Below are 15,453 nucleotides of genomic sequence, written 5' to 3'. Positions count from 1 at the left end.
GAGAACAGCAGTGCATCCCCGGTCGGTGGGTTGTAACACGTGTGGCCACCCCACTGCTGGAGCGTCCCAGGGAGGCGAGTGCAGAAACCTAACGGGTTGTCTCTTCTTTTTTTTTCTTTTCTGTTTCCTTGCAGCGTTCGGAGGGTGATGATGCTCCAGTAATTTCCCCCGCTCCCTTCCCAGGCATCGCTTTGCTTTCCTTCCAGGGAAGATTGTTCCGCTTGCGATCCTGCTGAGGAAAGAGACTCCGATGGACTTACACCGGGCAGCGTTCAAGATGGAGAACTCACCCTACCTCCCCAACCCGCTGGCCTCCCCAGCGCTGATGGTCCTCGCCTCCACCGCCGAAGCCAGCCGTGACGCTTCCATTCCCTGCCAGCAGCCGAGGCCTTTTGGGGTCCCCGTGTCAGCAGACAAGGACGTGCACATTCCCTTTACCAATGGCTCATACACTTTTGCCTCCATGTACCACCGGCAAGGCGGGGTGCCGGGAGCGTTTGCAAACCGTGACTTTCCTCCATCCTTGCTTCACCTCCACCCCCAGTTCGCACCCCCAAACCTGGACTGCACCCCGATCAGTATGTTGAACCACAGCGGCGTTGGGGCTTTCCGCCCCTTTGCATCTACTGAAGACCGGGAGAGCTACCAGTCAGCCTTTACGCCGGCCAAGCGCCTGAAAAACTGCCATGACACTGACTCGCCCCATCTGCGCTTCTCGGACGCGGATGGGAAGGAGTACGAGTTTGGCACCCAGCTCCCTTCCAGCTCCCCCGGCTCCCTCAAAGTTGATGATACGGGGAAGAAGATCTTTGCCGTTTCTGGCCTCATTTCTGACCGGGAGACGTCATCCAGTCCCGAAGACCGAAGTGACAGATGTAAGTACCTCCTTTACTTGTTGGTTCTTCTGTAGTCGTTGAGATACTCAACAGGTGATTGTCCTGTGGTGCTGTGGCTCTTGCTGGAGGCAGAGGAAAACCAGCCTTTCCTGTCTGCCCAGTGCAGTATCACCTTGTCTCTTCTAAACCCACATTGGCAGGTTTTTAAGGTGAGGTGTTCTTGAAGGAAAGAAACCCGGCTGGAGGGGCAAGGTTGACCATGCAGAAAGGTGTCCGTGCCCCAGTGCCAGGCTGTAGGCGCTGGCACATACATGTGTGTAGACAGGGATTCAGCTGGAGTGTGTAGCCAGAAACTTTCCCGTGCAGCAGACAAGTGTCCCCTGCTTCTTCAGGTGTTTCCTTTTCACACACGCCGTTCTTAGGGCGAATGCGTCACTCTCAGGATCTGTGCCTCGGGTTAGGACAAAAGAGCCTTTCCCTCTGGTTAACACAAGATATTTCTGGCCACTGAAGCTCCCTCTTTGAGACATAAACCCAAATCTGTTGGTACATCCAGTCAGCTGTTGTGCCATGTGCTTTGTCTGTGTGTTCTCCCCCCACCCTCCTTGAAAGATGCCTGTTGGGAGGTGATGAGCCCTTTCGCAGGTCACTGGTTCGACTGAAGGAAACCACTTCACGTGCTCACGACTGTAACTCCCCGCTCCCCTGCCACCTCGTCCCTCTGCAGTTGCCCACACAGAGCTCTCCTCCTGGAAGGGTAGGCTCCCAGCTCTGCTGGACTGGGAGGTGGCCCAGGATGGGGAGTGGTCTGAGGGCAGCAGAGTTTGGTACCCTGAAGAAGAGGGATAACTTATGTTTAAGAGTTTTCCTGTAAACCCAGATGGGTAGATCAAGGAGCAAGTGGTTTGCTTTTCATGTGGGCTCCTTTGTTCTGTTGAGTTTTCTTCCTAGAAAAGAATTTTATTGTTGCTGTTGTTGTTGTTGTTATTACTGTATTTTTTGTGCGAGGAAAACCTGCTGCCACGCTCCTTCCTCTCCCTTTCAGATGTGATTTTTTTTTTTTCCCTTCTCCGCTTTATGGTGCCGAGGAGAGTAATAGAGACGTTGTGGCTCTCTCTCCCCTGTCGGCGCTGCTTCCTCAGGCTGTCTCCTTGAATTAGGCACTGTGCTAACTTACCGGCGCTAAAAGGCATCTGCCTAAACCCCGCGTACCTTTTCAATAAAAGTCATCATAAAATCAACCTGCCTTGTAAATCCATCGCTCTTTGGTTTTGAAATATGCTGCAAGTGTGTCTTTTATATCTGCATTTGCCAGGGCAGGATGGTTCCTACTGAAGGCAGGAGCTGTGTGTTCCTTGCACCCCGAGAGCAATTTCTGTGTCCCCCCTCTCCTTCCGATCCACCCCCGACCGTGATACTTTTTGTGCTGTAAGCTCTTGTCATTGTTCAGCATCTCCTCTCCCATCTTTTGGGTCCACGGGGGAAGGGGCTGTAGATTGGGAGTGTGTATGGATGTGTATGTGTGTAAGCCAGTAATACAATTATCCGGGGCGGGAGGGGGTGTGTGTCTGGGGGGAGGCAGGTGAGATGGCAAGGCTTAGAGACATCTTTGTCGATGCTCTTTCCCTTATCGATATAACCTGGCGGTGGAAATGAAGCTTGCTCGAAGGAATACTTCGGGAGATAGCGGCAGAGGAGCGGGTCTGCCAGCTAAATGAATTTAGAGCGCATCAGCCGCTGTGGATCTGGCGAGCAAAATCCTGTCAGATACCCCATTTACAGGAGTAAATCTGTTAAATGAATTAGACCGCGTGGAGCGCAGCTGCGGACGGACAGACGCGTCCACATCCACCGCCGTGCCTTGCCTTTGCCAACGGCGTGTGCTGACCGTGGGCCCTCTCCTTCCCGGGGGGCAGACGGGGCTTCGCGGAGGCGCGTGCAGGAGGCAGGCATGGTGACACCCAGCTCCCCAGCGCTGCCGCAGGGGACGTGCTGGGGAGAGGAAGTGGAATAAAACTTTGCTGTCGGCTTGGAAAACTTGGGCAGAAGAAGAAGGTGTTTTGCTTGGTTGTTTTTCTTACCCATGTCCTTAAGTATGATTTTTTTTTTTTTTTAAGATGCTTTGTGGCACAGCAGAGCTGGGCAAATGCCACATCCCTGATATTCTATCGACATTAAAATTCTTCTGTAACTACCAGGACAGTGTACACTAAACATGTCTGTTGGCTCTGTATCGTATTCCCATCACATATCACATATAGATACTGCACCATGGAAACTTCGCTCCATTAACACGGGGAGTTTATTTGGTGTGTGCATACACACGTATGGGTGTGTTTGCTGGAGGCGGTGGAGCTTTTTAGAGGATCCTAATGATCATTGATGTTGGCCATTAGAAAAGAAAAACTTCCGCAAGGAGGAATCCGGGAGATCACAGCTGGCAGATACAATGGCGACCCTGTTTTGTGTCGACATTTGCATTCATACATGTGGAGTTTCTATATAAATCCATACTTCAGGGGGGTAGGGGGGGAAAGGGGGGGTGGTTGTCTCGTATTATTGACCCCTGAGAAGTTTCGTGGGTTCCTTGTGTAGTTGTCACACACAGCCCCGCGTGAGACCTGCCTGCTTGTCTTCCTGACGGAGGGTCTGTGGTGGGCAGGTGGCTGTAGGTTTTGGGCAGGAATCTGACACAGGTTTCCTGCGTTTCCTTGGAGCAGCAGCACCTCTGCGTGCGTGATGCGTGCTGTTGAGCTCTGCGCAGCTCGAGCCTTCAGCGGGACTTTTCGGATTCCTGGAAGGGTTTGTGTTACTCGGAAGGGGAATTACTGTGATTGCACCGTGGATTCTTCTGTACCACTGCACAGGAACCTTTACTGAATTGCTCATTAAAATGTTTGCTTTGCCCTGTAGCTCAAGCGCCAATTTTCTAAGAAACATTTTTTTTTCCTTAGAAAAAAAAAAAGGAATTGACTGTGCTGAATTTTAATTTCCCTGCAATAATTACACTTAAGATACTTTGCAGCAAAACAAGAATCCAGAGTCAGGTGTTTTCATCTTAAGGAGGGTTTGGAAGTTGCTCTGTTTAGTCCTGTGCATCATGGGAGCAAAGTCTCATCCTTTTTTCACCAGGGGAGGAAATTCAGAGAATTCAGGCAAATTATTTGGGGCATGGGCTGGTGTAGCCCAGATTAGCACCTGGCTGTGCAGGATATGTGTGTGTGCAGTAGAGACTGATCAGTCTTTTGGGTGAGCCTTTCCATACTGTTAAAGCAGGATGGTTTTTGCCAGCGGTACCCGTAACTGCATCCCGTGAAGGAGAGCATCTGCTTTGGGGTGCCTCTGGGTAAGGACTGCGCCCCTTGTTACTCAGCAGATTGGGCTGAGGTGTCTGTGTTTGGCCAAGCTGTCTCTCGCTGTAAAAGGCAGGTACTCGGGCCATCCGGAGCGACGGAGCGTACGGGGAGCACGTGGAAAAGCAGAGCCTGTCCAGGGAGAAGCAGACATCATGTGTACCGGATGGGCCCGATCTCTGAGGTGCTTACGGAGAAAAATAATGCCATTTGTTAGAGTTTAGGGGCTTCTTGTAAAGAATTTGTTAAAGACATGGGAGACATATTTTATTGGTTTCCTTTAATAAGCGTACAATAGTTGAGATTCCTAAAAGGAGTGGAAATAAATGGCATGTTCCTTTCTGCAAAAGAGATCTGTGGCCCTGTGCTAGAATCAGAAAAGAAAAATACCTGGTTTTATTCTCTGCTTCTAAGCAAATCTGTCCCAGTGGCCTCCTGTACCCAGTCACCATGGCATTGCTGTCCCACGAAATGACAGGCAGAGGTCCATGCCCAAGCTGGGATCCCTTGGCAAAGAGCTGGACCTTGTCAGAGCAGACCCTGGGACCACAGAAGATGGTGTCCTGTTGCTGCTTGGTCTTTGTCATGTGTTGTGTGTGACTTGTTGTGGGTCACAGCCCAATGTGACAAGGTGACCCTCTACAACCTGACCACTGTCTCTCCTAGCCTCAGTTTCCCTGTTACTGCTGGTGGCTCTTGCCCAGCTGCTGGTCCACCCTGGGGATGAGTGATTGAGTCTGTGAGCAGGGATCCTCGCTCATCTCTTGGGTGAAGTGGGGGTAGTTTTATTAACATTATTTTGATTATTATCTTTTAGAATCACATTTAAACTTGGTTATCTGGACAGGTTGTCCTGCAACCAGTTTCTCCCCTACAACAGAGGTTGTGCGCTGTGTTGGTGAGCTCCTTGTTCCACTTTAGGGCTTTTAAGAACATCTCTAGTCTGGAGTTAGTTTTCCTTTTGAGACAACTGGTTTGTTATCAATCAGATGTAAATTCCCACTTCAGGTGATGAACACCAGGACTGTGGTGACCAGCCACAGCTGCACTTCCTGAGTAACGTAGTGCTTTGAAAATCAGACCTAGGACTGTCTCTACAGTCACCCATCCAGTCAGACATGGGTCTGTTGGGCTTTGCATTTACAGACCGAGAGCCATGTGTGTATGTATGTATGTATGTGTGCCGGGGGGAAGAAGGTTTATTTTCTTAAATTCTTTGGCAGAACAATGGGTTGGAGGGGGAATGCACATGTGCACGCATCCATCGCTCACGCTCATGACTCTTGCTGCTGGGATGTACCACTTCTGAGGCCAGTAAAATTTGGGGTCTAACACGAAGCGCTGCTTTGTTGCTGATAATAATCAGGCGTGACCATGGGAAATTGCAGGTTTAACATCGCTTGTGACATAATGAAATACATGGAGTGGAACGTGTGCTCGCTGTCGGGCAGTGCCCTGCGTGATGGAGGAGGAGTGAAGGAGCAAGAGTGGGTTTTCTGAAGGCGTGGGCAGGCAGATGGATGGTAGCAGAGATGAGGGCCACACATCCATCCCCGTCTCGCCGCCGAAAACACGCCGTCCTCGTGAAAGAGCACTGCACGGAGGTCTCGGGGTACACAGCAATCGCCGCCGCCTCCTGCTTTTCTGGCAACAACCTTCCCGCTCGCTCTGCAAACTGTTGCCGAGACTCCTTTCCATGCTGCTCGGCTTAATTGTCTTGTTGGGATAAAGAAATGTTTGAACAGTTAAAGTGGGGAAGGGCTGGACGGGAGCAGCTCCTGCCGGCTGCGGGGCCATCTGGCCTGCCTTGGATCTGCCGGTCTCCAGTTTATATTTCTCTTTCTGTTATTTGGGGCTATCTGGCGCACTCGGAATACCTAATCACCATGGTGAGAGGAGGGACGGGGCTGCCTCCCCCGCCACCCCATCCGGCCTCCCCTTCCCATCAATTGTCATGCAGAGCCCGGCTGGGTGGCTGTTCTGCCCGCAGCCCTCATTTGCTCTCCTCGGCAGAAGGATGGTGTTTAATTGATCATTTGAGGGGGAGGGCTGGGGCTGTTTTCTCCTCCAAAATGTTTCCCCGTGCAGCCGCTGCCATCCGACCGGCTTTCGTGTCGTCTCAGCCATGCCAGCGATGCCTCGCGCCTTTCCTCCCCTTTTTTGGACCTTCTGGGAGTTGGTGTCAGGGCTCGTAACCACTGCCCTTGGAGTGCTGAGCAACACCTAAATGCTGTATTTACCCACCTCTTGCTGGAGAGACGGGCACAGTGAATATTTCCCACTCCTCTCTTGCCCCGTGTGTCTGAATGCCGGCACGAGTGTATTTATTGTGCGACGGCAGGGCAAGCTCCCCGTCTCCCTCGGTACTTCCCATCAAAACCACGGCCCCCAAACCACTGGCCAAACCCTGCTTTTCGAGAAGGATTTAATCACGTTAAATCTTCGGCCCCATCGATCAGACTCGGCTGCTGTCACAAAACTGCGGCAGGAGGAAGCCAAGGCAGACTTGGCGGCTGCCGTGCTGTGTCGGGGACCGGGGATCCCGACCTTGGGCACGGCTGGGAGTTGCAGCTTCCCAGTCCCTAACGGGGATGTGGCGATACCTCCCTCACGGCGGCGTGTGCCGCTTTGATATCTTTTGACAGAAGACACCAGGCAAGGGCAAAGTATTAGTATTATTAATATAGTACAGTTAGTAGAATATTATGAACTATTATAAATCATTACCGCTAAACTACAGTTATTAAAGGAAATGACCAAAGTGCACTTTGCGAGCCAGGATCTCTGACAGTTAAAACGTTGTTTTATTATTTTACTTGCTAACTTGCAAAATTCAAGAGTTAGCAACAGTTTCCTGGTTGATGGCTGGCGGTTGCGTAAGGAATCGGGAGAAGTGGGGGGAAAAGGGTCGTATCATGGGGGAGAATAAAGCACTAGCACCTCTGTAATTCCCCCTCCTCTCCTTTCTTTGAAAATTTGAAGGTCTGGAAGGGAAGAGAAGAGCACAAGGCACGGGTCTAATCCTGCTCTGTAGGAGTGAAAGCGTTCAAAGCAACGAGGTCTTAATTTCTGGAATTCCCCTATGGAAAAAAAAATATGGAAATAGAAAGGGAAGGTGTTTGTGAGCCGTTGCTGGTTGTAATTTGTTCGATATCATTTAGGCAAGTCCCATTAAATGCTCGCAGCAGATTCATTCTTCCCCTCTTTGTTTGCCTTCCAAGGAGTGGAAAACAGACATAATTATATTTTACACGAGACTGTAAGATTTCCTCTCATCTCCTTTTCTGGCTAATATCTGCAGCTATAAAATAAATTCCATTTGTGCGTACATGGTGTTAGGCCGAGGTAAATAACTGTCATCTAAAATCTGCCTAATCTTAATCTGCATCAGGAGCACTGCGCAGAGCTGTACCCATTTGTATAATGTTAAGCTTTATTTTTATTGTGGATTTCTAACACAAATTCATAGTGGGGGCAAAGTTGTTCTCTTTTAATACCGCATTCCAAGAAAAGCAGCCACTGAAAGCAAATTGTGATAATTTTTATCCCGCGGTTCGTGTCACTGGTGGTCTTTGATCATGTCAGTTTGCTTGATGGCCTATGAATTTTTCATCTCTCTTCTTCGGGATGGAATAGCAAATTTGGGGACTTCTGAGGACATTTTTCAGCTATGCAAAGCGATTGAAATTCTTCCGGAGTAATGGATTTCTGTTTGGGAAATTGAATGTGGGATCAGATTCCTATAGAGCCTCCCATGAAAAAGGGCATGTGCATTTTTTTTCCTCAGTGTAGATCAACGCATGTAATCTGTACGTGGGTCTTTCTTCCCTGTCATGCAACCGTGCCCTTTGCCTGCATGGCTCTGCTGGCCCGAGCAATCCCTGTGAATATAAACTCACAAGGTACAGATACTCAGGGAAAGAAATCACTGCCCTGAATTCAGTCTCTTTGCATCTCGCTGCTGAGGGATTTTCCTGTTGCTGCTGGGGTACTTGTTGGCCAGGCTGACAGTCCTTCCATGGGACCTAACCCTCAAGTCAGCAGAGGCTCTGGCTGAAGACCTGCTGTGGGTTTGGGTCTGTGCCTCCCCTCTTCTTCTTCGTCTCGTCTGTTTAAAAACACGGGTGGTGGTTGCGATAAGCTGGGTGTTCTTTAGCCGTCACTTTCTGCTGTTTGCTGGCATTTTGAATCGCAGCAGTACCCCGAGCAACAGAAGAAGGAGAAAAGCAATGTTGGGAAGGAGCAGGGCAAACAGAGATTTATTGTCTTAAACGTGGGTGACGTGGGGAGGAGGGAGGTGACAGCGAAACTGCTGGTTGAGTTCAGGTATGGGACATTTCCATCGTGTTTTTCCTCACTTGGGACATTGTTTCTAATCAGTATTGTTATAAACCTTCCTTTTTTGGTAACTTGAGGCCGAGATCAGCTTTCTCGATGAATTGCAGTGCAAGAATGTGTTTTGTGTTTTTGCTTGTGAATACCAAGCTGTCCTGCAGTGGGAAAAGGAAGGCACTAAGTGTCTCTGGATACCCCTAAAAGGAAGAGCTGGAAACCGTGTCCTCGCTTTCCACCCCCCTTGGCAGCACGGGTTCTTAGTAGCTGACTCTCACCAGAACAACAACATCAAGATTTTTCATTTGGAAAAGACACGAGGGCTTTTACAGACGAGCTTTTTGCCGGTACAGCCCCTCAGCCTCGCCTGTGCTTTGTGAATTGGCAGTGCTGCAGCACCGAGAAGGGTCGGTGTGGCAGGACGTGTCCCGCTGCCGATGCTGGGCTCGCTGCCTTCCCAGGGCTCCTTCCTTGGAAGGAAGGTGGAGCACTCGGAGGCTCTTGGAGGAAAACCAAAACAGGAAGCGCTGGGGCTGCAGTGGGCAGGTGAGCTGCGTGCCGCCAGCGTGAAGGCTCACCGAGCGCGATAGGTTTCGTGGGAAGAGCAAGAAGTAACGCTCAGGGGACTGCCCTTACAAGCCACTTATCGCCATCGGGATATTTAGCCTTTGTTTCAAATGGAGATATTTTTGATTAAAAAGGACTCAACCTTTTCACCTGACATTGAGAGTTTCCCTGCGCGTCAGCAAACAACTTGCAAAGATATTTAACACCTGAGATTGCCTGTCTGGTAGCATCCCTTGCTTTAGGGAGGCGTAAGACAATGGGGGCTGGTCCCAGAGAGCCTGCGTTGGTGCTCGTGCTGGGATGGGAATGGACCAGGCTCCAGAGTACCGCTCTGCCTTCTCCTCCAACCCCGCTTCCAACGCCGAAAGAGTTTTCTGTCCCAGGCCTCTTCAGGGAGAGAGTCTACCAAATCCCTGACTGGGAGCCCCATGCCCCAGTGCTGGTGTGGCGCTGGAGGCAATGCGAGGGTGTTTGTGGGTGAGCGGGGAGGAGGGGTCGCGGGGCCGAATGGCATTCTGGGTGCGGCACCTGGGGCTGGGTGAGCGAAAACCTTATCAGGGTGGCCTGGCTGTGCCGTGGCGGAGCCACCCCGCACCCAGGCCAACCTTTGGCCCATGCAGGCTAGAGGGAACCTTGTCTCCTCGTCGCTGTTTGCAGTGTGGATCGTCCTGCGAGGTCCCAACAGCTGTGGATGGGTGGAAAGTGGCAGCCTGGGTCTGCTGGGTGTCAGCGCAGGTCAGAGGGATGCAGGCCAAATGCTGCAGCACCATTGAGGGGGCCGCAGGAGCCTGTTTCCTTCTCCTGTTTATTCTCCTCCTTGCAAACCAGTTTCAATTCCCATTGCCAGCACTGTAAGTTGGAGGTGAGTCTCCAGCAAGGTCCTTGGCCAGGGTGACATTTTCTCCCTCCCGAGCTCTTATCCTCAGCCTCCCCAGGAAGGCAGTTTGACCACTGGCTTTTTTTTTTTTTCCTTTCACTGGGGAGATGAAGGAGCAATCAGTGACCTGGGTAACCCTGCGCCGGGCGCGAGCAGAGGAACTTAATGGTCACAATCAAAAAGTTGCCGGCCTGAGTGGATTCATACATCAGGAGGTGCCCCTTAGACAGGAGGAGGGGAGAAAGAGCAGCTAAACTCTTACAACCCTGCTTCTTCGCCCTTGGTTTTGCACTTTGCTCGGTGTGCAGCCCTGCACCGGACTGCTGGTGTCAATCCTGTGGCCTGGCTGCCATTGTGCTGCTCCTTCCTTTCTGCTGGCTTAGGTTCACACAGAGAAAGAGGTCATTCTCAAAGCAGTGTTTTGGTTACAGAGGAGCCACGGTGACCAGCAGCCCGCCTTCACTCACGGGTTGGGGCTGATGTGCTCAGGGAAGCAGTGTTGGAGGTGCCTGGCGATTCAGGAGTGGGGGAAGCAGGGAGCCTGCGGACCAGGAATTAAATGTCAGCAAGAGGTCTTTAAGAGAGTGGGAAGTAGAAAAGCACTGCAAGTTATTTCTGTCTTAATTTGGCCAACGCGCCGTGTCCAGTCTCGTGTTGGGTCCAGGACTGAAATAAGTATGATGATATTTGGATGAGGACTGGGATATACTGGAAAAAGTAAGCCATGAAAGTTTGCAGATCTCTGTCTCCATTAGCCAGGAGTACTGTTCCCACCATCTCATTATTTTCCCTCTTAAAACAAAAACAACACGTTAACTGTGGAAACAGGGAAGGATTGTGTTAGAGCAAGACAGCGCTGGGCAGAGGGAACTGGAATTGGCCTCATTTGCCTGTAACTCAGATGCTGTGGGTGTTGTAGCCTGGGGAAGCTGCGTGTGGGGCAGTCCGGGTCAGGCCCTAGGTTTTGTGGCACATCTCAAGGAAGAAGGGGCCTTAAATTTAAAAAAAAAAAAAAAAGAGGAAAGGGAAAGGGAAAGGGAAAGGGAAAAGAAAAGAAAAGAAAAGAAAAGAAAAGAAAAGAAAAGAAAAGAAAAGAAAAGAAAAGAAAAGAAAAGAAAAGAAAAGAAAAGAAAAGAAAAGAAAAGAAAAGAAAAGAAAAAAGAAAAAGAGAAAAGCTTTACCTTTGGTTATCCCTTCAGGAACACTACAAGGACTCAAGTCTGCCCTTGGGCACATGCATCTCCCATCCTGGTGAGCAGGTACACCCTGGTGAAGGCTGATGGAGGTTAAGATGTCAATGAGAAACATCTGGTTCTGTGCTCTCCCAGATGTTGCCAGTCGTGTCTGGGTTGTTAGCTACACCTGGGCAAAGAAGAAAAGGAAATCCCTGGGTGGTGTGATGGATTTTGCAGACCCTGGGAGTAGAAGGCATTTAGACACCACTTGCTGATGGTCCCTCTGCTCAGGTGGCTCACAGACGTTCGGGTGACCCAGACCCAGGTTTTGTGTGGGTAAGGAAATGTGTCACAAACTTGTCACATCCCTGTTATTTCACTTCTGTTGCTCATTTCTCCTTTGAGGGGTGGGGGGGCATTGAAGACGAAGGGCACATCTATTGGCAGAGCTGAGCGTGCCTCCACGCGGAGCAGGAAGAGGGAAGGGCTGCTGGGCAAAGCCCTGAGCGTAGGTTGTGCTTGTGCTGTGGACTGTATTGACCTTGGACAAGCAGAGCCATTGCTCGTTGCCAGTCTGTAAAGCAGGGGCTACAATATTCCTGCAGCACTTCCCTGTGCTGAGGGTGGTTGTGGAGGTGCTCGGGTCCGAGGGCAGCGGTTACAACTGTGGTACCCGGCTGGTTACGCTGGGACTGAAAAGTCCGTGTGGGTGGATGGATGGAGGCTTGTTTAATAAACACTGTAATTGGGAGTCGTTCTGAACAAACGGTTGCCAGATTATTGTCATTGGTTTTTCTTTGGTGAAACTTGGACCAAGAGCTGAAAGCAGCGGCAGGAGCCGCGGAGAAAGAAACGGGAGGAAAAATTTGGAGTAAGGTAGATAAAAGTGAGAGATAAAAGAAATAATGCAGGGAAGGATGAGTAATCGACATTCTTGGAGTCGAAGCGCAGGCTCTGGCTTCCTTCCTGAGCAGTAAAATAAAATAAAAAAAAAAAAAGTCTTTAGAACAACAAAACTCTGGACGCGCTGGTTTCCTTCCTGACAGGCCCAGCCTCGTGGTGTTTCGATGAGTCCTCATTGGCAACCAGGGCTGATCTAAAGGCCAAAGGCAGAAAGACTGGGGGGAAGGGAGAGGGATTTAACTCTTGGAGCTCTGCTGCAAAACCAGAGATCTCAAGCGTTGTGAGGGTTCCTTTTGCCACGGCTGGAGCATGAAGCGTTCAGGGTGGCTCTGAGAAGTGACTGGTGCATCCATCCAGGTGCTCAGTCACAGTCAGTGTTCATGTTAAAAAATTAAAAGTAAGTACTTTAATCCTCATGGATAAAGTTCCTTGGACTTGGCATGGTACAGCATGGAGTAACAGCACTGATGAGCAATGCGGGAGTGGGTGGGCAGTTTGTAGTAGGAAGCCCTGACACGCTACTGACACTGTCTCAGGGATGCTCATGTTAATTGTAGCATCCAGTTTGCAGCCTGGTGCTGCTCCAGTGTCCTTCCTTAGCATGCTTCCCACCTGGGAATGAGCTGCTGGGTGCACAAGAACCTGTAAGTGTCCCCAAAGGCTCTGGGCAGCTTGCAAGGAGCCAGGAGCATGGGAGGGGAGGCTCTGTGTGTGCTAGACAGGTTGAATGGCTTGGGCAAAGCTTGTTTTGCAGCTAACTCTCTGAGGCTCGCCGCTCTCCGCAGGGTTCCCCTCTCTGAAAGGTCGAAGCTACTTCTTAATTCTCAGCAGCTGACAAAATATTTATTTTCAGGTACTTAAAATATTATAATTTGAAGTGGAGTCCAGGGCCCTTGCTGGAGCTGAGCTTTTGTACTAACAGCTTCAGTGAAATGCCTTTTTCCTCCTACAACTTGCCAACAAATGCTTGGAAAATAATTGTGGGACAGTCATCCCTTTAGTGAGCAGATCAAGAAGATTTGAGACTTGCCAGAGACTTTCAAAGGACAGGCCAAAGGTTCAAGTTGTTGCCAGTTCTATTTGTCTTAGCCTTTATACTTACTTTTGTGTCATTAATTTCATCAAATGTCTGTGGGTAAAAGGCACCCAGCGGGCTGCTGCTTTTGCTGAGCTCTCTGGGTAGTATTTGGACACCTCTTGGGAAATAATCCCACCTTTTTTTTTGTTGAGGGAGAGAGATTAATCCCATTGGAGCCGCAGCAGGGAGAGGCTGGCGGTATCCTGACATGGGGATGGCCACGTGAGGGGATCAGTACCCATCAGCTCCCTTCTGAAGCAGGTTTTGCAGGAGGTGTGCATGTCAGCGACGCTCCCTGGGCGGTGTCAGACCTCCAGCACCTAGAAATGAAGTGTCACACTTGGATTTTTGTGGAAGTCACTGAAGCGAAGGCTTGGCAAGAAGGGAAGCAGAGGCTGGGCAGAGAGAAGTCCAGCACCCTGGGTCCTGCTCTCATCCCTGCCGTTGGGCCCTCAGGATAACCGTCTGTTTTTAGGGGTGCCAGTGGCTCGTTCTGTCGGTTTTGGTAGGCAGGGCATCTCTGCTGGGCTCTTTGCGAGGGCTGCCTGTGCAGGAGGAACAAGGCACTCTCCTGCCCTGTGTGCCATGCAGCAGAGGGAAGCAGGCGGGAGGCTGTTTTCTCCACAGGATCCCTGCGGGCAGAGCTCCCCTGCCCTTCTCTTGTGCTCTTGTGCCACAAACCTCTTTCCTTGGTGCTCCCATCACCGCCTGCATCCTGACAGCTGCTTTCCTACCCTTTCTGCCCCAGTGCAGCCGGCCAAGCACATTAATTTTTCGGCAGAAGTGTTGTAATAATTAGGCAGCTCGTCGGAGGGTTTAGCAGTACTTAACCAGATGTGAAAAGACTCGTCCCATGGTCCCCGCTCTCTCGCTGGGCTCCAGCCAGCTGCCTTTTCCCGCCTGCTCAGGTTGCCTAGAAAGGGGCTGTAGGGGATCTCCCCGCTGCCCTGGCTCCTCTTGCCTCTCTTCTTATGCTAAACACTCATTTGTAAAGGAGAAGGAGGGAGGGTGGAAATCCTTGGGCTGTTTGGGAGAAGAGCAGGAAAGAATTAAAAGCAGACACCTGCAGCACTCAGACTTGAGACCTCCACCGTTAACTCTTCCCAGGGCTGGTGGCCCATCCTTGGGTGCCTTGCAGGGCTGCACGGCGGGATGCAAGGGCTGGAGGATGTGCTAGTGCTATCCAGGGTTCTTGGTGGCTCCTTGTTATACATAAACTCCATCAAGTTATATATACACAGATAAAATAGGGATTTTTTTAAATATATATATATATGCAAACTCCACCACCCCTGCCTCAGTTTCCCTCCCTGTGAGGATGATGCTGTTTCCCTGTGCACCGTGCCCTATAAGCAGTTACACACAAGGCAGTATTATTACCACTAACGTGGTTATAAAATGAGGTCGTAGTAAACTGTATTGTCTGCCTAATCCATATTAATAGAAGAAACTGTTGGAGACAGGATATTGGCCTGGATGCCCCTTGGACTGAGTCGTTCTGACAATCCTTGCATTTCTATGGAAAAGTTTTATAAATACACGCTGGCACCATATATTATGTTCAAAAAAAAAATCTATATAAAACCTATAGGTGTTATGGTTATAGAGAGAAAAGGCGTATTAAATCAGCGAGACCAAGGGAGCAAGCAAGATATAAAAATGATACTGTATTATGCTAGAACTTATTGAAAATCCCAATGCATCTCTTTTTTTTTGGGGGGGTGTGTGTGTGTAAATGGTAAATTCTTTTCTATGTTCTGAATTTGTTTCTTAATGTGTGTCACGTACCAGAATAGTAGCACGGCCGCAGTTGCAAATACGGTATGTGTTTTATTGTGAGTATTATACTGCAGAGCAGGGTGAGGGTGTTGAATATTGCAGTCAGTTATATGCAGCTGTAAATGGGAGCTACCTGCTGTTCTGGATACAGCGAGCTGCATATTTATTAGTAAATACCAGTCGAGGTAAAATAAAAATAAAGCAGGAAGTTGCATTAAGGACTTCAAGGTTTAAAACTAGTTTGCTCAAAGCTCCTGGGATCCTGCCACAGGGGATGGGCCTGAATTTTCTGGCATTAAGTCTCTTCTGAGCTCTGTGAGTTTGAAAGCCTCTGCTGAGCTCCCCCGTCTCATCGGACGGGGAGTCATTCACACGTGTTTCAGCGCGGGGTAAAGACTGGGCTTGGGGCTGGAGGACCCACGTCACGGCTCCTCCCGTGGTGTAGCTCCACCTGAACGTACCCAAGAAGCTCTGATGGGTGGTGAAGCACCCAGGACCTGCGGGTTAGGGCAGCGCGAGGCCACGTGTGGCACACGCGTGGGTGTGTGGCACA

At 50.2% G+C, this 15,453-nt stretch overlaps 1 protein-coding gene across 1 annotated transcript in view; it reads left to right on the top strand.

The window, feature by feature from the left end:
- Positions 1 to 250: 250 nt before the first annotated feature.
- The window catches only part of RNF220 (ring finger protein 220), a gene marked incomplete at its 5' end in the record, with an annotated part of 220,868 nt that continues 205,665 nt past the window's right edge, over positions 251 to 15,453 (top strand). The window contains one exon of the mRNA XM_084266071.1: positions 251 to 875. Coding sequence (XP_084122197.1) covers positions 251 to 875 — 625 coding nt within the window. The remainder of the gene's footprint in view (positions 876 to 15,453) is intronic.

Source organism: Gallinula chloropus (assembly GCF_964237585.1).
Source record: "Gallinula chloropus genome assembly, chromosome: 6".
NCBI classification, from domain to species: domain Eukaryota; kingdom Metazoa; phylum Chordata; class Aves; order Gruiformes; family Rallidae; genus Gallinula; species Gallinula chloropus.
This window is presented reverse-complemented; position numbering and strand designations above follow the sequence as displayed.